This window comes from Stylophora pistillata, chromosome 4 (genome assembly GCF_964205215.1).
Source record: "Stylophora pistillata chromosome 4, jaStyPist1.2, whole genome shotgun sequence".
Taxonomy (NCBI): domain Eukaryota; kingdom Metazoa; phylum Cnidaria; class Anthozoa; order Scleractinia; family Pocilloporidae; genus Stylophora; species Stylophora pistillata.
In genome coordinates this window covers 6,170,625-6,192,698 of record NC_142522.1, presented here as the reverse complement: position 1 = coordinate 6,192,698, position 22,074 = coordinate 6,170,625, and the positions used below count along the sequence as shown (strand labels likewise).

Here is a 22,074-nt window from a genome sequence, read left to right as displayed (position 1 = left end):
TCACTAGAGGTTATTGAGTCATTGGAACGGATTAGTTCATTTGAGGCAATCAGGTCATTTGCGTGGATTGGTTCATTAGAGATATTAGGGTCACAAGAAATAATTGGGTCACTAGAACAGATTGGTTCATTTGAGACAGTCCGGTCTTTTGCTTAGATTGGTTCATTAGAGATGGTGGGGTTACTAGAGATAACTGGGTCACTGGAACAGATAAGCTCATTTGAGAGAGTCCAGTCTTTTGCCTGAATTGGTTCATTAGAGATGGTGGGGTCACTAGACATAATTGGGTCATTGGAACAGATTGGTTCATTTGAGACAGTTGGGTCATTTGTGTGGATTGGGTTTTTAGAGATGATGGGATCACTAGAGATAATTGGGCCATTGGAACAAATTGTATTTGGTTCATTTGAGACAGTACGGTTATTTGGGTGACAGAGTAATTATTGGAACAGATTGGTTTATTTGAGGCAGTCAGGCCGTTTGTGTGGGTGGGTCATTTTGTGGCAAATTAGCATCTATAAAAAATTTGAATACATTGGGACAATGTTACACTTCATCCACCTGAGTATTACACAGCTGCCGATTTTTCAAAAAATGCTCACAACAAAATAGGATTGTTACATTTTTATAAATGTAACTTCATTTCACTCTGTGAATCACAATTTTATAGCATATCTTTTACTTTTTTTGCTGTCACACGGATATTTATTGAACTTGGATAGGAGTACTTTCGCAAAAAGTGCCTAAAACAGGAAGGGAGATATCAAGTAAATAGTTTATGTTTCAGGAGTGGGAGAACCTTTATCAGATTTTAGCTATTCTGTTCAAGCTCCTAGGACAGAAATTTGAAAACTGTACCTGAATTTCTAAATATAAGATCTAAAGCTCCTGATGGTATCATGATATCAATTCTCTTGTAGCTTTAGTACTTTTGCAGAGAAATATTAACAAAACTGGAATTCCATTTTATAACTTTCCATTGGTTTAAACAAACCTTTAGGCTCTTAAATTTCAGAAGTAATATCAATGACAGTTTCCCTCTTGAAATTAAAGTCATAATAATATTTGCGAACAGGTTCAAGACACCCTGCAACATTACAACATCAAACAAGTAAAATGCCACTGAACATGTACATTGTACTTGAATGTACAAAAGTTGAAAAGCCAACAACTTAAATAAGAAATTAGAATTTTTTGCACTGACAGAAAGCAGCCTCAGTGTGACCATATTAACTTTCTTAAGTATTCACAGCATTCTTAATAAAACATTCAAGCAAGAATCTCCTGCAAATGGCAGACATTACAATGTACTTTTGTCCACAATAAAGTCGATTGGCATATAAGAACTTTGAGTGGATTCTCTGGACAAGCAAGAAAACTGCTGGTCAAGCATTCTCAAATTCTTTGGCAAACCAAACAGACAGGGGTTACCATAACCAAAGTCTTGCTTAGATGACTTTAACCAGTCCACAACAGCAAATCCATGAATGTTCTGCTGTCCCTTGATCTCCAAACTGTGAATAATGAAATAGCGAATTATTCCAGGCTTCATCATTCCAGGGTTAATAATTCCATTGTTGTCACACCATGATGCAATTATTCGAGCCTAAGGGCAAAGCCTAGAACCCGCTGTTGAACCATACCTCTCACCACCGATTCTTAAAGACTTATACTTCTTGTAAAGCGCAGACACTTTCAGTGAGGCTTCTGTCTCTTTCTGATATAAGGTGAGGTAAACTTTAAGCAATGTACTCAATTCTGATTGGTCAAGACTTGCCAGCTTGTATGTGCTCTCAAAAAAGATTGATGTCAAATCTGCCCACACAGATTTCTTTCCAAGTAAAGGACCAGAGGATGCTAGCATTAGTTGTGGAAAGAGACTAATTTCTTCATGTATCTCTTTGGAATCAAGCTGTGCTTTGCAGTTGGGCAGGAAGAGATCACTGTACTGTGTTGGAAGCTGAACAGCCAAAATCCATAAATACCACGTATGATGCACGATCCTCGCAGTAGAGAGCGCTATTCATGCAATAGCGAAAATCAGACCTGAATAAAATCAGGCCTGTACGGGACTCGAACCACTGACCTCTGCGATACTAGTGTAGCGCTCTACCAATTGAGCTAACAACCCAACTGGGAGCGGGCCATTAAGTCGATTCGTAATAAACCCGTGATGATAAATCAGATACGATGAATATATGAAGTTCATATATTTTTAACTGCGGTTCAGTTATAGATACGTATGATGCACGATCCTTGCAGTAGAGAGCGCTATTTATGCAATAGCGAAAATCAGACCTGAAAAAAATCTATGAACAGTTCAAATTAACATTCATTTTTAAAATCTTCAAATTTCTACTTTGGAGGCCTTGGGTGTTTCATCTCCTGAATTAATACTTACAAACCCCATATGCATCGAGCAGCATCTTCAAAAAGTTATATTAAAATGAGCTCCTGACTTTCATTTCGTTTACCAGTGGAACAACCCATGCAAAGTACTGTTTTACATCACAAGCAAAAGGCAACTGATCAAAAAGATTTTTTCGCCTTTTCCCAAATTCGACTCAAAATGGGTTATTACCAACTGAAGGTAAACTGATAAAGGTTTGCTTTACTGCTTTTCTAGAATAGCTTTAAGTTTACACGCACTATGGTCATAGTTTACACGCAACATAGTCAATAGCGCGCATTTTACCTCATCTGTGTTACACAGAACTCTAGATAAACCATTGTACTCTTCCGCAACAGATGCTCTCAATCAGCTCGGCGAGTTAAATTTAAAACAACGCAGGCACTTCCATCGCTGTTTGTATATTTATAAATGCGCGAATGGAAGTACATCTCACAAATTGGAATTATCTAGAAACAGCGATGTACATAGATACAACACTAGTTGCAAAGATCATCTTAAACTTCCATCAGTAAAACGGAACTTGGGTAGACAAAAAAACCCGTTATCATGCCTTCAAAGACTGGAATGCCTTGAAGAGTGACTTGAAGAACTCTGGCACTTTATGTCAGTCTAGAAATATATTTTTTTTAATATTTTAATCTATAGCATACTTTTGAATTTTTTTAATATCTGCAATTTGTGTACGTACTTTTCACAATTTAATGTTATTTTGGATCAGGACCTCTCTGTAGATCAGCTATGGGTGAGAGAGCTTCCTGTTTAAATATCAATATTAGTATTGTTATTATCATCATTATTGATAAATAAGGAATCGACAAACATTTCTAAAATCTACCAAATGTGATAGCTGCGTAGTCATTTCGTAAGGCAGTGGTTTTCTGCTTCTACGACGACCTATCCATGATAGAGAACACCTATACAGCAAATTTTCGATGTTCGGCAAATAGTCGGTGGACGCTTTTTGTTTCAATAAAGGTAATGTAAAAAAGCTGGCCAAATACTCTGAGCAATCGTCGATTTCACTCATGCAACCATTTCAAACGCGGTACCAAATGTGATGAAGCAACCAATTTCGAAAGTTCTTTTTTAGTTTCCTCACAGGTATGTATCCCAAACTCCCTCAGCGCACCAAGTTTCTTCCAATAATTCGCGGATGTAACTTGCTTTAGGCCTCTTCTCTGTATCCTCGAAACACAGGTTCATAATCTCATGCAACTATAAAACATGAACAAAACAAAAGAAAGAAAGCTCCGTTTTTAATCAGCCAATTTCATGTGTATGCACTGCACAAGAGAACTCTATGCTTATTCACAGCTTTGTACGAAGCAGTGCCACTTTTTTAGAGATCGAGAGAAGAGTTCCACTTTTACTATGAGGCTAGTGCCGAAACTGAAAACAACAAAGGCCTTTACGAGGTAAGATAATTCGACGAAATGCACTAGACTGGTCTTGAGCACTAGCTGGGGCTGTTTTTCGTCGTACTCTTGCTGCACCGTAATTAATTGATAAAGTATTACAAATAGATGAAAAATAAAAGATACCAGCTTTCAATCGTGTTCACTAAAGCTAAGAAAACCTACTAAAAGACGGTAAACTATCTTCAAGCAGCGCTTAATCGTGACCGAACACTTTAACAGGGATCACCATTTGCAAATCAAAGGCGCTGTTTCTAGACCGTATTTACCTTAACGTATTCACTGGAGCCATGGCAGTGTCCTAATAAGGTAGCCAGCAAATGTCCAAACTGCACAATGTCTTGGCCATGGCAACTCTGTTCGTCGACAGCCGAGTTTATGAACGCACCTGCACCATTCACGGTAGACGCTTGAGAGAATCCACCCAAAACAGCTTTGATCGGAGGTACCTGGAAAAAGAGTCCATCCTCTAAAATTTACTTCGTGGACTTCATTCATAATGGGAGGATTAGCTCTGAATTTTTTTATTTGCACGCTTTAAAGCCTTCTTGGCCACGCTCTAGGATGAAACTCTATTGTTGTTAACTTAGCCAAGCCAAGACGACTAATTTCAGGTAATTATCAAATGGGTACCGGCACTTTTAAAAGAGGTCTTTAGAAACGATTTTTGAACCTTCTCAAGTGGAAATCATTGCGAAAACTTTGTCTAACGCATAAAGAGACATGATATAAAACGTCCCTCCACCTTTCATCTGTTATTACCCATTAGACTAGAATTGACACCACAACGCATCTATCAGTTATTGAGAGACTGTAGGCGAGACATGAACAATTCAACAGCCATTAACGACTAAATGATGCTTCCAAAGGTCTGCGAACGTTTTTAGACTCTAAGAAATAGTCACTCACTTACTCTTGAACACTGGCTGATCAAAATGTTGCCAGTCGTGATGTTGTTATGAGCCATCTGATAATCCAGCAGACGTTCTATGGCACTGATGACGTCACAAGCTACAGCGCATACTGCGTCGAAGTCGATAACAATTCCTTTCTCCGAAAGCAAATCTTCCAAAGTGGAGCTCGACTCAAAATCGTAACAAATGAGCCTTGATAAATTCAGAAGGGATCAATTACCACCAGTTAGGAGATGAGCGTAAGAGTAAACATTGAGTGATAAATCTACACTCGCATTTTCAATAAGAGCAGATACGGTAAAAAAGTGTAATGCATAAAACAATGCACTTCAAATTTCTTAAGGCCGAATTAAACTAAGTTGAAATAATTCAAGGTTTTCTATAGCCATGTCGTTGTTCTTAGTTCAATTTCTCAACAAAACTACATATTATATGAGTTTCAGGGTTTGGCCAAATATAACTTACCAACTACTTCCTTGTATCTCATGGATCTTCTTATTTCCATATTCAATGCTCTGTTCAGACGCTGAAAGTCAACAACAACAGTGGTATAATGCAGACACAACCTGTAAGTTTAGCAGCCCACTGATACCTGAGACAAAACTAGGTTTTTTCTTCTACTTCCACCTATCTGACACATGAACTAGCCAACTGTATTGCAAACCATCACGCCCAATTCTTCAATTTCAATTCAAGAACCCATCAACTAGGCTTCCTCCATTCACGAAGGGAATTGTATCACTGTTTAAACAAGATGCTATTGCTTTTCAGAGAATCTTCAATTTGCCGTGGATTTTCGTTTTTCGCTTTTTGCTAAATCTATGAAATGAGGGATGTATTTTTTTTTTTAGATGGCCACTTGCCTTTAGAGTGCCAGCGATAATGAAGAAGATTGTCATGCGGATCTTCGTTACTAGATAGGTCTTGTACTATATCGATCTCTCGAGTCCAGTCTTCCTTCATTTCCTTTCCGAAGTACTTCAGCAATACCATGCCAAGTACTCCTTCTTCCTCGCACCAAGCGGTGACGTAACCCTACATCACAAGGAGACAGCGGAAAGAGGAAATAACAGAATTTCCTCGCTCGTGATATCGTTTGGTATTTGCATAGAAAGACATTTCATAAAAGTACCAACGGAAATATCGATTTTATTACAAGGTTGGTCTGTGATGACAACGATACGTGTACGCTTGAAACCTACCTTACTTTACTTTAATAGTTATCTTTATCCAAAAGTTTACTGTTGTATCCCAAGAAAGGCACTTACAGTTGAACGCTTCCCTGCAGTGTCTTCTTTAAAGATATCCACTACTTCGATCAGCTTTAATTTAGTGTTCACTTGTTTACTTTTTTGTTTCCGTTTTTCCACAATTCTTATAACCGGCTGGGGACTGGAATCGGCAGTGGAGACCAAAGTGTTTTCAGCATACGTTCTCAAGTAGTCCATAGTAGATTGATCTAGAAATAGAAATGGAAAGATAACACGACAACACTATGCAAACTCCGAGAAAATATTTGATTGAGCAATAATACACCTGCATAACAGAATCGATCTTCACAGGAAGGAGTGCAGGACGGATTGTAAGTATGCAACTTGTGATAACTTTGAAATCGTGTAATCCACTGAAAGTGCTAGATTTGAAAAACATTTAAGATACAACAAGGAAATTACATTTTTTCAAAGACATCACCACCTTCGAAGTCCCTAGAAAATATATCAAGAATTTATTACAGCGGTAAATCTTACTATTTTTCTACCCACCTCCAGCGCGACTATTCAAGTTCTTCATAACCATACCAGTGATATTTTTCCTCTTTCTGGATAAACTTCGTTTCGTTCTCTCGGTAGAAAATGTATACAGGATTGGATTAAGGGAAGAGTTTAACGGAAGAACAAACACTGCGATCCACACGAAGGCAATTTTGTGCGGATCATAAAAATTTCCTGTCAGAGACAAAATGCTGATAATAATTATAGGCATCCAGCAGCAGAAGTCTGTCATCACGATAAAAATAAGTCGCTTGGCCATTGCAGATTCTTTGTTCATACTCGTCGACCGAACAGCGCGGGCAGCACGCTTAACCGTCCAGAACATTAAGACATACGCCACCAAGATAAACGTGAAAGAAACGAAGTTTAAGCCGATGAAAAAGGAGACGGAATATTCCCAGCCGGCAGGTGTTTCTTCGGATAGTTGAAGAGGAAGGCAAACAGCTGAGCGACTGTAAAAACCGAAATCACCACTTTCATCGTAAAAATATTTTATTCCAGTGATGGGAATCACGGAGATGACTATCCCAAGTATCCACACTGCTGCGCAGGTGAATACGGCAGACTTGTAAGTAAGACGCTTGAACTTGAAAGGGAAGACGATACAGATGAATCTGTCGATGGTGATGACTGTCAAAATCAGCACAGACACCTCGCTAGAGAGCATGGATAGAACTCCAATAATTTGACAGCCTATACCTGCCCTCCATTTCATGTCATGCTTAAAATATTCACCATGCCATCTCGCGTCCACAATTGCTATTGTCAAAAGATAGACACCCATAAACATGTCAGCTACGGCAAGATTTGTCAGCAAGAACGAATGAACCCTGTTCTCTTCTTTATCAATGATCCGCCATAATATAACCAGAAGGTTGCCAAGGAAGGCGAGGATTCCCAGAATCCAAATGCAGATCTGAAGCGTTTTGTTCTTCATGAGGTCGTCACAGCTCGAGAACTCATCAGCTGGAGAATCACAGGTAACTCCTTCGACTGATTTCTTAGCGTAGCAACAAAGGATGAAACGGTCTAGTTTCCTGTTTGGATTTTGAAAAAGACGACATCAGTTTGCATCTGAATTACTTTGTGTTACGAGGATCGAATTATTTTTACTGAATCTGTCACGCAATCCCAGACTTTACTAGTATTATCTATAATCTGTAATATTCCAGAGACTTCTTTCACGAGACTCAGCAGTTTCCAAAAATAGTACACCTTGAAATACGCCATAAATAGTAATAGAACATTCTAGATAACTAAAGTAAATGTATAAAAGCTGGCTTGTGAGAAGTATAAAGGAGATTTGCCCGAGGGCTTACCCTCGTGGCTTGCTGACTGAACTTGTGGAAGCTATGATGTGACGAGGCTATGGCCTTTTGACCTTGCGATATCCGGAGAGAAGAAACAGATGGAAAAGACGATAGTCAAGAGAGGAAGAAGAAAGAGTATACAGAGTTTACTATGGGGTCCTCCGGAAGAATTTGTGTACACGGAAAGAAAGTCATGAATCAAGAAAGCCAAGTGCTGTGGTCTTCAGTCGGCGGATGTTGGAATTGGAAGTTGATCAAGACGACGAACACTTACACGGCATGAAGGATTGTAAGCCTGCTTTATGAACTGCTTAACTTAATCTTTAACCTAAGTAAATTAGACAATGTAAAACTAATTAAATAATAGTTGAAATGGGTAACTGCTTGTTGTTACATTTTTGTTGCGTGCCATATATCGTACTCGGTAGTCTATTTTCATATATGCTTTGTTAGCGGACATTTGTTGGTCATTCGTGCACGTAACATTTGTCTCACTGAAATAAAATATTGGATTATCTATATACACCTATATTGCGTCAACAGATCAGTACTGTCACTACGAAGTATACATTTGCATCAACAAAAATACATAGCCACTAAAATATAGATTGTAAAAACTCACAGATACTTGAGGCTAGTCAGGTCGTTAAAAGCATCTGGAGGTACATTAGTGAGTCTATTGTTGTCCAAGTATCTGTTTTATCAAACAAGAAGAACAGCTGACTGATCTGTTCAAAACTTCTTATTAGAAGTTGAATATCAGCACAAAGGCTTGATGAAATGGAGAAGAATAGTTCTAAATAACTGCACAAATAATTATTTTAAACTGATGCTGATCATGGAGCAAGGGTGAACTCGAGCAAAAGGTTTTTTTACCCACACAAGTCCTCGGGCTCAGTTTCAGAATGATCCAGCTCAGGAAACTATTGCGCTTTCACCACTGACCTCACTTACTTCTACGTACATTACACTTACACAACTCTTCAGTAAAAATGTATTTCCACAAAAATACTTTCTCAAGGCTGACAATTCCAATTACTTACAGATATTTTAATGCACTTAGCCCTTGAAGGGTTTTCCTTGTCACTGTTTTCAGCTCATTGCTGCTTAAATTTCTGTCGAACAAGAAACATTGAACAGAAACCTCAGCACGATTCATGGGCGAATTTTTTTTCAGCTAAAAACCCATTCAGGTGCATCTTATCGTCACTTTACAGCCTGATTCTAACAATAAGCACAATCAAAATCCCACAAACAAAACTATTACGGTTTCAACAATAAGTTATCAAATTTTCCCATTATTTACAACAGATGAAATAATCTGAGAAAGTATTAGCTGAGTTCAGCACTCACAAGACTTCCAGTCTGGAGAGATCTTCGAACAAGCCATTTGGCAATACCGTTAGCCTGTTTTCCTGAAGGTACCTTATAGAAATTAGAAATCAGATATCAGAGTATGAAGTAAGACATATGGCGTCTCTTTGTAACTTAATTCCTTATCTTAACCCTACGGTTTGTTATGAAAAGCTTAAATATGACCTAAGCAATTGGCTTAGAAGAAAATTCATCAGTAACTCCTCAGTTTACTTACAAATAGGTAATATTGCTCTTGTTGTCAAAAACGCCATACTTCAATTCCGTCAGTTGATTTGCACGTAAACTCCTTAAAAAAAGAATCAAGAGTTCTTTGAAGTTTCTCAATCTTTGTCAGCATTTAACCTTTACTGAAAATGAGCACTTACAAAACATGCAAATTTGACAGTCCATCAAACACCCCACTTCTGATACTGCTAAGAAGGTTTCTTCCTAAATCACTGCAATAAAAGAAATAAGCTCATTCAATCGAGTTCTTGTCGATCTTCGTTTTAATGTGGAAGAATGAGACTATATTTAGAGATACTCACAGGACGTGTAAATTAGGGAGTTTGCTGAACGCTCCAATAGGAAGAGTTCGAAGAAAATTGGAATTCAGTCTCCTGCAGAGAACACAAGAAATACCTTTAGTAAGGTTCTAAAAGTTCCTGTCAACATAATGCAAGACCAATGAATAAAGGGGGGTAAGTTTCTATAGAAACTTTGAAGCTGCGTGGATGAGAGTAACAAAAAGTTTTTTTGTTTTGTCACCTGGCAAATTAGCCACCGTAAAGAGTTCAAAATCTGACGTTTCGAGCGTCAGCCCTTCGTCGAGGTGAATGAAACGTCAGCTTTTGGACTCTGTACGGTTGCGAAAATAAGTTATCAACTCAGTTGATCAAACCAAAGTTATAATGCGATATAGATGCATTGAGAAAATCTCTGAAGCAATGGGCCCGGTTGTTTGAAGGTTTAATAGCGATGCTTCAGGGATAAATTTAAATCCAGGCTTCTTAATTTCTCTCTTCAAGAGCCTTTTCACGACAATTGTCCCTATCCTTCCTAGAGCATCTAATAATCAAATTGTAAACAAAACGAATTAAACTAAATTTTCTTTTTGAACTTTCAGACCTGAAATCAAATTTTATATTAATCCTGGGTTATCTTAACCCAGCTTTGAAAACCCGACTCTGATTTGTACTTTGCATCAATCCTGAGAAGCTTTCGTATTCAGCGGGGAAGTCGTTGTCAACCTAGCCCACTATCTCTCCAATCAAACAAGCAACCACGTCCCCCTGATCTTGTCATTTGAGATGCCTCCAAGATGTTGACTTAAATGAAGCAGTGGAGAGGAATGTCCCTATCGGCCTAGGGAAATTTGAAGTAAGGAAGATGACAACTACCTTAAAAAATTTGTAATTGAGGATTCTCTCGAATAAACTAATTCAAACTTAATAAATGGTTTAGTAATCTATAAGCGCCATCCAATACTCACAGTGTAGTGACAGAAGACACGTTTTGAAAACATTCTTCATCTAAGTGGAACAGCTTATTGAAGCTAAGGTCACTGTTTCAGAGAGAACACATAAGTTATTAAATTGACTTCTGGATCCAGGTTTTAAAATTCGGCCAAAGAAACCTAGAGGATCCTACCCTAATTGTGTTCTCCATGCTTACATTATAAATTCTGCAGATACATGGTGTACATTATGAATACAGTATTTTTGTCTTAGTGTAACCTAGGATATTGTAAAGAATCAGAGGGTTGTTTAATGTAATGTTTTTTTTTTATATCTTAAACTTTCTGCACATTTTAAGCAGATACCTAGCACTGCCACTTACAAACACAGAGATCATGGCCTTCAACTCACATATACTCTAGTCTTGTAAGGTCTGAAAATTCCCTCTCGTGAAGTTGCGAGATCCAATTATTGCGAAAAAACCTGTTCGATATGTCAGTATTAGTGATGCATTAACTTGCACGGAAAAAAAATTCAGGCCTCATAAAAAAGCAACTAAAGTTGAACCAAAATAACAAAACAAGGAAACCTTCTTAACAGACAACAATTCACAAAGAATGATTGATAAGGGAGGAAAATCCTTGGAATAATCCTCTTGACCAGAATCATTAATAAACAGCCTAATGTGTATGTAAATATATGTACATGTACTGATTTAAGGCATGACGTTTACACCTTCCCCTTTTCCGCTAGGCCTCAAATAAACACAACAGAAAAACTGAATATGTATATTCTTTTTGCATTAAAATCCACTTCAGAACTCAATCAGCTGAAAAGGAAAAAAAGGCGAGATTGAGTTCAATTTTGCCATTTGACGGTTGTCGTAGGCTTCGTGCTAATTCCCTCCATGCATGCAAGCAGACTGACTGGTTATTAACATAATGGTTGTTATTAACATAATGAGAAGTGATAATGATGATAATTAAGAAAATGGTTAACCATACACTGCTCCAGTATTTGAAGGAAGAGAGCTTGGTACAGCCAGCAGCTTTTTGCCAATAAGCAGAATCCTCTTGTCGTATACTTCACCAAACTCCTTACATTCGCAGCTTGATGGACAGTCTAAAAAGGATTTCCGAGCTTAGTTTAATATCTACCATCATCTTTCAGGGATTACATGCTTTGGAAAGTAAATGTAGAGAAAAAAATCATTTACTATAGTTTGTCTACTGATGAAGCTTCAAATACCTTTATGAAGTGAGCAAGACGATCCTCCCAATTCTTGAGCTAAAAAATGGAAAATGTATATATAGCATTAAGGCATCAGTTGCGACTACCCGTAGTAGCTTTGTCACGGTGTTTTTTATCCTTACCTCGGCTGTTATTAACAGTTAAGAACTGTTCTTTTTTTTAGGTGGAATGTTTAACTCGAAAATGTTGTGAAATCAATTGCAGCACCCGAGATCGTGGAGAAAGATCAAGTTTCGTCAAGGTTACTCCATTAATAAGGCATTTCACTTAGCATTCCTCTCATTGTTTGGAAGTATGATGAATGCTGCCCCTCATCAAACATTCTACCGCTAGCAAATTGACAAAGGTTTTCATCTCGCTGAAACGTTTCCAACTCGTCTTTAAAAAAGTGACCAGGAGACCAAATAAGCCTACTTTAAACGCAAGTTACATTGATTTGGTCATTCATTGGATTTTTAACTTTCAATTCCACAACTTTTGATTCAATTTCGTTAACGTTTATGTATACATAAAGCAGGTTGATATTACTTCAAAATTCAAACTCACATAAATACAACATACTTCTGATAGAATAATAAGAGGCCTTGAATCTTGCCATCCGCAAACCCTGAGCACAACGAAGAACAATCGTAAAATGTTCTGATGAAGAAACGACTACCGGGGGATACGTATGGCCACAATATTTTCCTATCACAGGCGTAGATTCATCACCTCCGTCAAAGATTTGAAGGAAGCACTTCTCGCAGGTGGGGTGGTTCGTGAGTAGGAATTCTTGGAATTCCAATCGAATGATGTGGTTTTGTTGGACGGTGATGTGCCATTTGCACAACGTGTCATCTGGAAGATTTCCAGGATATGAAGGAGAGAAGAAGTATCCTGTTTCATTCGTTAAGTACTCGCTGCAAGCTGAAAGAGTAACCGCAGATGAAGGCCAAAACGTTAAGACTGAGAGGTCAGTATCATTGGACGCGAAGTATGGGCACTTCATGAGCGCAGATGACAGCAGCATCATCGCCCCAGATTGGTACGATAACAATTTCAATAGCTGTAAAAGCACAATAAAGTATCTGGCAGTGTTGCTTTTACGCAATTTCATACAAAGAAAAATAATTCTTCTCCCTTCGCTTTTAAAAATGTCTTCTGTTGACATTTTTAAAAGCGTTTTGAAAACTTATCTTTTTAAAACGTTTGTTAGTGAATGTTAGAAAATGTAGTTTGTTTATAATTTATTTTTATTTGTCGTAAAGCGCCACGGGCAATTTATTGAAGTTGTGCGTTATAGAAATACTCTTTATTATTATTGTTATTATTATTATTATTGTTATTATTATTATTATTATTATTATTATCTCATTTCATTGCTATACTCCACCTTCTTTCGCCGAGAGTGGCTTAACTCTGCAGTTTTTTGCCTCGTCGATATACAGTCCAGTCAGCGCTATTAAGTCTTCTTTCTTCTCCATTTCCGCTTTTATCAGCACCTGTCCAAGTAATGAAATAATTTCTGCAATTATGTATTAATCTCATCGCAGTTCCCGGTACCTGAAGGCTTTCTGAGTTTGCTAGTGATGTTTGTGTTGTGTTGTGAGGATGTGACAAGTCTAAAAGATAAAGGTTTGTCTGGCAACCCAGAATAAAAAAATCCAAACAAATAAACAAATTAAAAGTTTACTTGTCTGTTTGGCTTTATGGACGGTTTATGTTGATATAATCTATTGTAACAACATTGAGAAGCTGATAGTATTGTCCTATAGACGAAAAGAAAGAATAAGTAGGTCTACTAATTCGTTTGTCGTAATCTAAAAAAAAAAAAAGACAGAGCACCATTCTATACCTGAAACGCTGAATTGGAGCTAAGCTGAATCTGACCATAGACCCAGTTTCCCCAGGTAGTGCCTTTTGATATCCAAACAGGTACTCTACGAAGGTTTTTTGCCTTCTGGTAGATTATCAGTGCCTTCTCTCCAGGTCCCCGCAACATGTAACGGAACCTCAGACATCGGTTCTTGCCATCATGTGATCTATCGTATAGTGGGCTCATTAAAAGAGCAGTTTGATTGACGTGGGTAGTAATGCCATCTGCCACAAGTCTGCTGACTGAAAACATATCACATCTCTCAGCAAAAAGGAATTTTCAATACTGATGTGCTTTGTTCTAATATCCGTATATAGAAAAGTTCGTTTCTCGAGGCAATAAGAGCTTAGATCTTGCTGAAGAACTCCCAAAAGTGTTCAAACACTCCAAAATAAGTCGTGTAATGAGAAAAAGAAATTCCAGGCTGTCTTGTTCGTTGATTTTTCTTAATATGTGATATAGGAAAATTATAGATCCGATCCGCTGTATTTCAACATCTATGTACGATTCATCTCGCGTAATTAACATTTAAAATTTATAAAAATCGTAACTAAAGTAGCCTACGATGTTACTAGCGATCAATAAAGGCAATGAGCCTAAGGCTATTTGATTGTATATGCATCCACGGATAAAGAAAAAGGGACCCTGTGACACTGTCAACTTTTTTTTAACGATTACTCCCACACTCAACTCGTATTCTGTTATATAACCCAACACACGTTTAGGTTTGAAAATTCCATCTGCATTGTTGTTGCCATCTTTCTGTTTCCTTACGACATGACAAGCAGGTAACAAGTCAAGGGCGAATGGAAGCTGAAATATTCCTTCTCCACAGCTTACCAGGATTAAAAGCACTCTCGTGTAAGGGAACTAAAGGTTTCTAGATTATTTCTGATCATAACACTTCACTTGCCTTTTCTGTCCTTGCAAGTTCTGGAGTCTTTTAGCTCGACTTCTCCTGTTATTCCATTCCTGACTGTTTCCCAGGATTTTGAGTTTCCTGTCTCAGTTCCACAGCCATATGACATGCGCAGTATCTCTTCCATTAGGAGAGGGGAACTCCATATATTGAAACCATTTAGTTTACCAAGAACAGCTAGATCACTTTCGTTCGGTTCCGTGAAGCCAATTTTCATGGTCCCTGCAGACACAGGAAATACAATAATTTAACGTAATACAGTTTTCTCTACGCCTTTATCTCTTATTATTGCTGGCTACCTTTCTCAACAAATTTTGCAATTCACAATGTGACATCTTTGAAATGTGTCGGTATCAAACAAAATAAATCGAAGAAGGTCTCATTCCCTGAGATTCTACTATTCTCCTCCAGTATTGCAATGAAATAGATACGGTTCAACGAACTCCACTTTCCGAGCTGTAGCCACTTGTCTTCAGCTCAAGAAAGTGTGTGCTTCATATTTTTCACCTTCCAAATCAACTTAAAATAAAGCCTGAAAGTTTCTAAAGAAAATGTGGTGCTGCGTCGGTGGGAGTAACAAGATAATTGGTTATATTAACTAAGTAGAAATTGTAAATTGTAAACTGTAAATTGTAAGTGCAAAAGCTGACGTTTTGAGCGTTAGCCTTTCGCCATTCGCTCTGACGAGGGGCTAACGCTCGAAACGTCATTTTTTTTATTCGTTACGGTGGCCAATTTACAATTTCAACTTAGATGATATAACCAATCAACTTGAAATAAGTATTTCCTTTTTTCTCTCTCTTCTTTTTGTCGCCCTTTGTTTGTTTTGTTTTGTTTTTCTTTAATTTCTTTCCACCTGCGAGAATAATTTGTCTTGTTGTTATTACCTGGCGTCCACAGTACAAGATTGGGTGCCTTCTCGCGACGTTTCTTAAAACTCCTATGACCATCTTTAAATACGGTTACTAGTCCGATCTTTGTGTCCAATAGCACACACACGTGATGCCACGTGTTGTCTGTCACGCCCATTAAATACTGACTGTGCATGAAAAATAATGAACATATGAATTTTATTTGAAGGAAAAGTGTCTTTTGCAAACAAACCAATTTATAGAGAAAGTTGTTATTGATCTCTTCATAAACGTTGCACAAAGAAAGCAAGAAAACGCTCGTGAAGAGACTTATAACCTTTCTCTGTCCTTCATAGCCAAACTCAAAAGTTACCTCTACCATTGTAAAATTGTTTTTAAAGTTTACTAGTTCATATGTTTTATGATTTCGTGGGGTAACTTAACCGTTCGAAATATGTCTGTAGATGGGCTGGAAAACACCCAGTAACCCATTCACACAAGCCCGAAAGGTGGAAGTCATCTCGTGTGGATCCTACGAAAGCATATGCTTTTCCTATGGCAAATTATCATAATTATATTCAAGAGTAATATTTGTGTATTTCAGCGAGTAGCTTCAACGGATCTCCCAGCAATTGAAAATAAAGTGCCTTGGCCTTTTTTGACGTTACTGACGAATGGTCAGGTTGCTAATCAAGTTGCGAAATGGCGTTATCCTTTGTCATTTTGAAGACGTTATTCGAATGGTTAAGTTACTCTTTGCTACTTCAATACGCATCCAGTCGCACTATTTCACAAATTCTTGTTAATTGCGAACTCAGGATAATTAGATGTAAAAAGCCTCTGACGAAAAGTTTTCACCAGGAACCGTAAGTCAGTCATCAAATTAAACTAAGAAAAGTAGCTTTGAATCTTTTCCCCACTTATTCCTGGGGCAAGAAAACATGTGTATGTCTTTCCATCCACATGCTCAAGCGCCAATTTTACTGCCAAGCATGATATAAGATCTACGCAGACATAATAGAGGCATTGCAGCGTCATTTTACAAAGTAGTGGGACAAAAAGTGACTTTTATTATTTCCCAACTTCAAGTGCTTAGCTTGTTTAAAACTTTGAGGAAAATCAATCCATTGCTAATGAGCCATTCAATAAATAACAGGCTTCAGGTCACGAATTCTTAACATGTATAAAGTAAAAACAATAAAAAATCGGTACCTTCTTTGGTTTCCAAATAAAATATCAAAAGTGTTGTTACCGCAATATAGCCCGAGGGCCAGTGTTTCATTTTGATCTGCTGATGCCGCAGTTCTATATTCAACAAAGAAACCAGCATTTTCAGTCTGTAACCAAAAGCAAATGGTGAATCCCCCTTTCGCCGGCACAATGTCTGAGAATGATACGTAGCCACGACTGCTGTTAGGGAAGTGGATCTCGTAGTTTCCATCGCCAATTATTCCTAAAGCAGAAAAAAATACCACAAAATATACTCCCTCCTTCAGTCTTCAATCTCTGAGGAGACCTTCAAACCTTGTCCAGGCGTATAGTTTATAAAACGGAGCGAAATAGCAAATAGGGAAAAAGTAGGGAAAATTTTAGGGGAATTTGTATTGCATCGGGTAAAAAGAACCATTTTTTTAACAATATACCAAAACAACCCACCTTCTTCATCAGCGTCACTACCTATATTAACATCTGTACCCAGATAGATGTTGTCAAGATCTGCGTATTTCATTCTTTTCCATCCCCGTGCAAGATTCCATCCGCAAGAGTCTATTGCTGCGTCGCACGGACGGTCATCTAACGAAATATAAAAGAACGCTAGGTAATAACTATTGTATTCATTGGTAGTGGTGGTGGTACTAGTAGTGAGAGTTGTAATGGTAGCAGAAGTACTAGCAGTAGTTATATTAGTAGCAGTAGTAGTGGTAGTAGTAGTAGTAGTAGTAGTAGTAGTAGTAGTAGTAGTAGTAGTAGTAGTAGTAGTAGAGGTAGAGGTAATGGTTGCTGTTGTCATTCTTCCTGTAGTGCCGATAACGAAGCCATTAGGTTTGCCAGGATATTCCTACATTACCTCGACAACCATACAGCTCTACTCGCATCGATATATGACTATACCAGGACACTGGTTGAAAGCGGATGAAGCGTGCTGTAATGGGTGGGTTAAGTTCATTAAAAACAACAGAATTCCGGTCTTTGTTTCCCTCAAAAACCTGCTTAAAAAAAAATGAATAAGAAAATAGAAGAATAAAAAATCTCTAATTTGCTTTAAGTTTATATCACAAGAGGTTACCTCGTAGTGTCTGGAAGACCTCACATCTCGTTTGCAAAGGTAAAAGTGACATTAATACAGACTAAACATTGTTATAATGATTTCCTGACTCTTTATCTTAAAAAAAAACAAAAAACAAACGAACTAAAACAAATGCCACCTTCTCTGCTGTATCTCCTTCTCCTCGATAGAAGTGGAACGTTTCACCATCCTCACTGTACTGCAGCTTGTATTTCGTTACCCACTGACTGGTATCAGGTCTTCCTTGTGTAGCAACACGGGTCACATTATTATTTTGATCAAGAAGGTCAATCTGAAGCCATTGACTGGAATTATTAACGCCAGCCGACCAAGATCCTCTTGAACCTCCGGTTGCATTATAGTTCAGTCTTCCTTGCGTGGCGGCATGAGCATTGTCCAGTTGGGAAGAAGAACTCAATTGGCCGTCTGTTATTGTGCCATTTTCTATGCCGAGAGGTTCTAGACATTCTAAAGGTTTTACAAAAAAAACTCTTATCTGCAGGAGATCATGGTACATGATTAAATTTTATTGTTACGTGAACTCACACCAAGATGCTCGACCTTGCAAACCACTTAACATTTTAAACAATGGTACGAAGTCGATCGCATAAAAGCGATGCATTTAGCTTTTTAACTTGTCCTCCATTCTTACCTTTACAGCCGTAAAGCTCTATCCTCATTGAAACGTGGTTAAACCAAGCTTGAGGTCGAAAGCGGACGAAGCGCGCCTTGATGGGTAGGTTTAGTTCATGAAAAACGATGGTGCTTCTATCCCAGTTACCATAAAACTCCTAGGAGAAAGAAGCGGAAAAGCGTTAATAACCTAATGATATAATTGTGTTCTTTTAAATACTTTTGACACTGCCATTCAAACGGCAGTATGAACGATTTTTATCCTAATATCTGTCTCGAAGTTTTTTCATCTTTTATTTTGAGGCCGTTGATATAGGGGACAATAGCGGACGAACACTGGAATATATACCATAGCATACCAACAGGTAGACTACCAGATTACTTCGCAGATTAACGAAGACTTATTTCAACCCATGAGATTTTTTCACCTTGTCTATATTTGTTCCTCTTCCCTTGTAAAATTGGAGTCTAGCTTCATAGTTGCCATACTGCAACTTGAATTTGGTTACCCATTGGCTAGCATCATCTCTCCCCTGTGTTCCTACACGCGTAACTTTAGCGTACTGACTACCTAGATCCACCTGAAGCCATTGTTGAACATCATTTGTCTTAGCTGACCAAGATCCGACTTTAGAACCTCCTTTAAAGTTTAGCCTGGCTTGAGACGCAGCATGGTTATCATCCCAGATGGAAGAGGCTCTGATTTGGGCATCAGAGATTATACCATTTTCCATGCCAAGAGCTTGTCGACAGTCTGATATGTTGATGGATGCTATGGGTATGAAAGACAAGGCCTGAGGGGCTTTAATGAAAGGTAAGGTGTATGCAAACATTTTTGGTCTTGTTCCCTACTTGTTGCTACTAATCTGCATGTAAGATTCTCCGCTTCAAAAACAAAACTTCTAAGTAAATTTTTTAATGCTGTTTCCGTTCCCTAATTTGTCAACTAAGCTGATTGAATTAAATCATCGTATTTTCCATTAGTTTGGTTTTCCAACAAAGAGAGGTTAGAGCAAATTATAATTACAGTGTATGTATTGGGAACGAGACCACCAACTAAAAAAAGATCACTTATAAGGCTATTTTTAAAATGTAACAATTTAAACATGTTGCGCGCACCTCGTCTACATGAATGTAAATACAGTCCTTACCCCCACTGACATCTTCCAAACAACCATAGAGCTCTGTCCTCATAGAAACGTGGCGAAACCAGGCTTCTGGTCGAATTCGGATGTATCGAGCTTTTATTGGTGGGTTGATTTCATTGTAAACAATGGTATCCCGGTCTCTGTTACCATTAAAAAGCTGAATGAAAAAGCAGAAAATGTAAACATGTGTTATCGAGAATTCTTTAGGAACAAAATAGAATTGAAATAGGTATAGGTATGGAGTGACGTAACGGTGCATCTTTTCAGTTTTGATCCCCTCTCCAGGCTATATAACTGGTTTTTGAATTTAAACGTTCCCAAAATTCGCTTTAAAAACTGCCATTTTTGTCAATTTTGTCGGCAGCTGTTCGTGAACGACGAGTTTTGCTTCCCGCCATTTGGGTCGAACTTTGGGAATATTTTCAGAGGGAGGATCAAGCGGGTAACAGGGTCCAGACTGCCCTTCCAATATGGCAAGGGAAAATTTTCGCAACTCTTATGACACCAAAATTCTTATAACCATTGGATCGTACCTTGCTACCCAGCTGGATAATTTAATTTTAAATGTAAACCTGATTGGCCATTGCTCCAGTTTGCGAACTGGATCAAAGCATCAAAGTCATTCATATTCTTAACGAAATAGTGAAAAAGCTTCTTTTAAGGAACGTGCAAATTCGATATCACGCTTCAAAAACTAAATAACATTTCCATAACAAAAAGATCAGTTTCGAAAGCTTAAACTCCTTTCCATGTCGAAAAAGGATGCTAAGGGTTAAAATGTTAAAATGCAATATTGACCTTTTCTTTCGGTTTTCCAGCTTCCTTGTGCGGTTGGAAAATTTTACCATCATTGCTGTACCACAAAGTATACCTTGTCACCCATTGATCGTGCTTATTTCTGCCTTGTGTGGCTATTCGTGTAACTTTCATGTATGGAGTAAACAGATCAATCTGGAGCCATTGATTTCTATCATTAAATCGCGATGACCATGATCCTGCTTTCCATGTCCTTTTATAGTCTAGTCTACCCTGCCAGGCGTCATGATGTACATCCCAACGTGAGGAAGCGCTTATCTGTCTATTAGGAATTGCACCATTTTTCATGCCCAGAGCCTCCTGACATTCTGGTGGTATACCAAAAATTGACAGAAATAAGCGGTTTAAAACTGCCCATTATATAATGTGTATGACGGAGGCCTTACAAATCTCATGTAAGACTGAGGGCGAATAAAGAGTAGGGTCTTGAAAAAAACTGTAGAAAATTTGTTATCTACAAATGACTCTATACAATTCAGATGCATAATAAAGTTGCCTACCATCAAGACAGCCATACAGTTCCACCCTCAATGATATGTGGTTCTGCCAAGACTCTGGGCGAAAACGGACGTATCGGGCATTGATTGGCGGATTCAATCCATGAAAAACAATTGTATCACGGTCGCTGTTTCCAGGAAATTCCTCAATAGGTGGAAGCATAGTAATTCGTGTGAAATTGAACAACAACTTATAAAAATAAAACCTAAATCTTTCACCTGAGCTCATGGAGATCTAAATCAATGTTTTCCGTTATTAAAAAAAAACAAAAAAACTTTAAGTTATCCTCATTCTTACTTTATGTAATCAAGCTGATAAGGCGAGTTCTTCTATTTTTGCCACTTAAACAATTTTAATATTGATATTATTATTATTATTATGTTATCAATAACTGAATGTTTCATCTTACAAAGTCTGACATCATCAAGTCGACTACAATAAGACCCATTTACTTTAAAAACGTTTCTCCTACGAGTGCAGCCACCCTTTATAAACCTTAAACTTGTAAATCCCTTTGAAGTGCAATGCAGTTGCTCGCGTGTTATCCGTTGAACTCTTCAGTCTCAAATCTAACTTGCAAAGGACTTACACTAACTTTATTAAAGGTGGCAAAGTGTGAGCAATGGCTGCAAACTTTTGTATTGGTTTTGTGGCTTAGAATTACCCTCTTAACCCAGACACTCTTTTTCAACTTTCGTAGTTAACGGATGTATATCTCAAAGCAAGGTAACTTTCTCTAACCTTGTCTTCACCTTGTTTCTTGTAATACTGAAAATTAACTCCGTCGTTCCCGTATTGAAGCTTGTAACTAGTCACCCATTGGTCGGTGTCTTGCCCCCCTTGGGTGGCTACACCTGTAACTTTAGTATTGTTGTCTCCCAGGTCAATCTGTAGCCATTGGTTTCGATCATTTTTAGAAGCCGTCCAGCTTCCTCTCATGCTTCCAGATGCTTTAATTGATAGTCTTCCGCGGCTAGCGACAGAGTAGCCATTCCAGCTGGATGAGGCTCGAATTTGTCCATCTGAGATTTTTTTGTTTTCCATACCCAGACCTTTCTGGCATTCTATTTAATTATGGAGAAGACACATGCTTTTGGTCATCAAAATCAAATTCATGAACGACCTTTATTACTAATTTTTTTATGAAATTTTATAACTTTTTCGCACTTTCTTCTCTAC

General features: G+C 38.0%; 1 protein-coding gene and 1 pseudogene across 3 annotated transcripts in view; both read right to left on the bottom strand.

Annotated features, from left to right (window-relative positions):
- Positions 1–245: 245 nt before the first annotated feature.
- On the bottom strand, positions 246–2,426 carry LOC148732148 (uncharacterized; annotated as a pseudogene).
- Positions 2,427–2,591: 165 nt separating this feature from the next.
- The window catches only part of LOC111344962 (uncharacterized), a 44,150-nt gene continuing 24,667 nt past the window's right edge, over positions 2,592–22,074 (bottom strand). For 2 of the 3 annotated variants that reach the window (XM_088759176.1, XM_088759177.1), the window contains 32 exons: positions 21,637–21,959; positions 20,898–21,039; positions 20,380–20,705; positions 19,585–19,738; positions 18,862–19,205; positions 18,453–18,591; positions 17,940–18,268; positions 17,582–17,720; positions 17,170–17,307; positions 16,726–16,966; positions 15,550–15,701; positions 14,653–14,884; positions 13,723–13,981; positions 13,261–13,369; positions 12,450–12,794; positions 11,886–11,924; positions 11,642–11,759; positions 11,049–11,120; positions 10,673–10,744; positions 9,729–9,800; positions 9,567–9,638; positions 9,416–9,487; positions 9,178–9,249; positions 8,868–8,939; positions 8,447–8,518; positions 6,506–7,551; positions 6,011–6,201; positions 5,606–5,777; positions 5,208–5,268; positions 4,742–4,934; positions 4,098–4,277; positions 2,592–3,628 (listed from right to left, as the gene is read on the bottom strand). In XM_088759176.1, coding sequence (XP_088615302.1) covers positions 3,509–3,628; positions 4,098–4,277; positions 4,742–4,934; positions 5,208–5,268; positions 5,606–5,777; positions 6,011–6,201; positions 6,506–7,551; positions 8,447–8,518; positions 8,868–8,939; positions 9,178–9,249; positions 9,416–9,487; positions 9,567–9,638; positions 9,729–9,800; positions 10,673–10,744; positions 11,049–11,120; positions 11,642–11,759; positions 11,886–11,924; positions 12,450–12,794; positions 13,261–13,369; positions 13,723–13,981; positions 14,653–14,884; positions 15,550–15,701; positions 16,726–16,966; positions 17,170–17,307; positions 17,582–17,720; positions 17,940–18,268; positions 18,453–18,591; positions 18,862–19,205; positions 19,585–19,738; positions 20,380–20,705; positions 20,898–21,039; positions 21,637–21,959 — 6,068 coding nt within the window. In that variant the 3' untranslated portion in view covers positions 2,592–3,508. The other variant, XM_088759178.1, reaches the window with a different exon arrangement.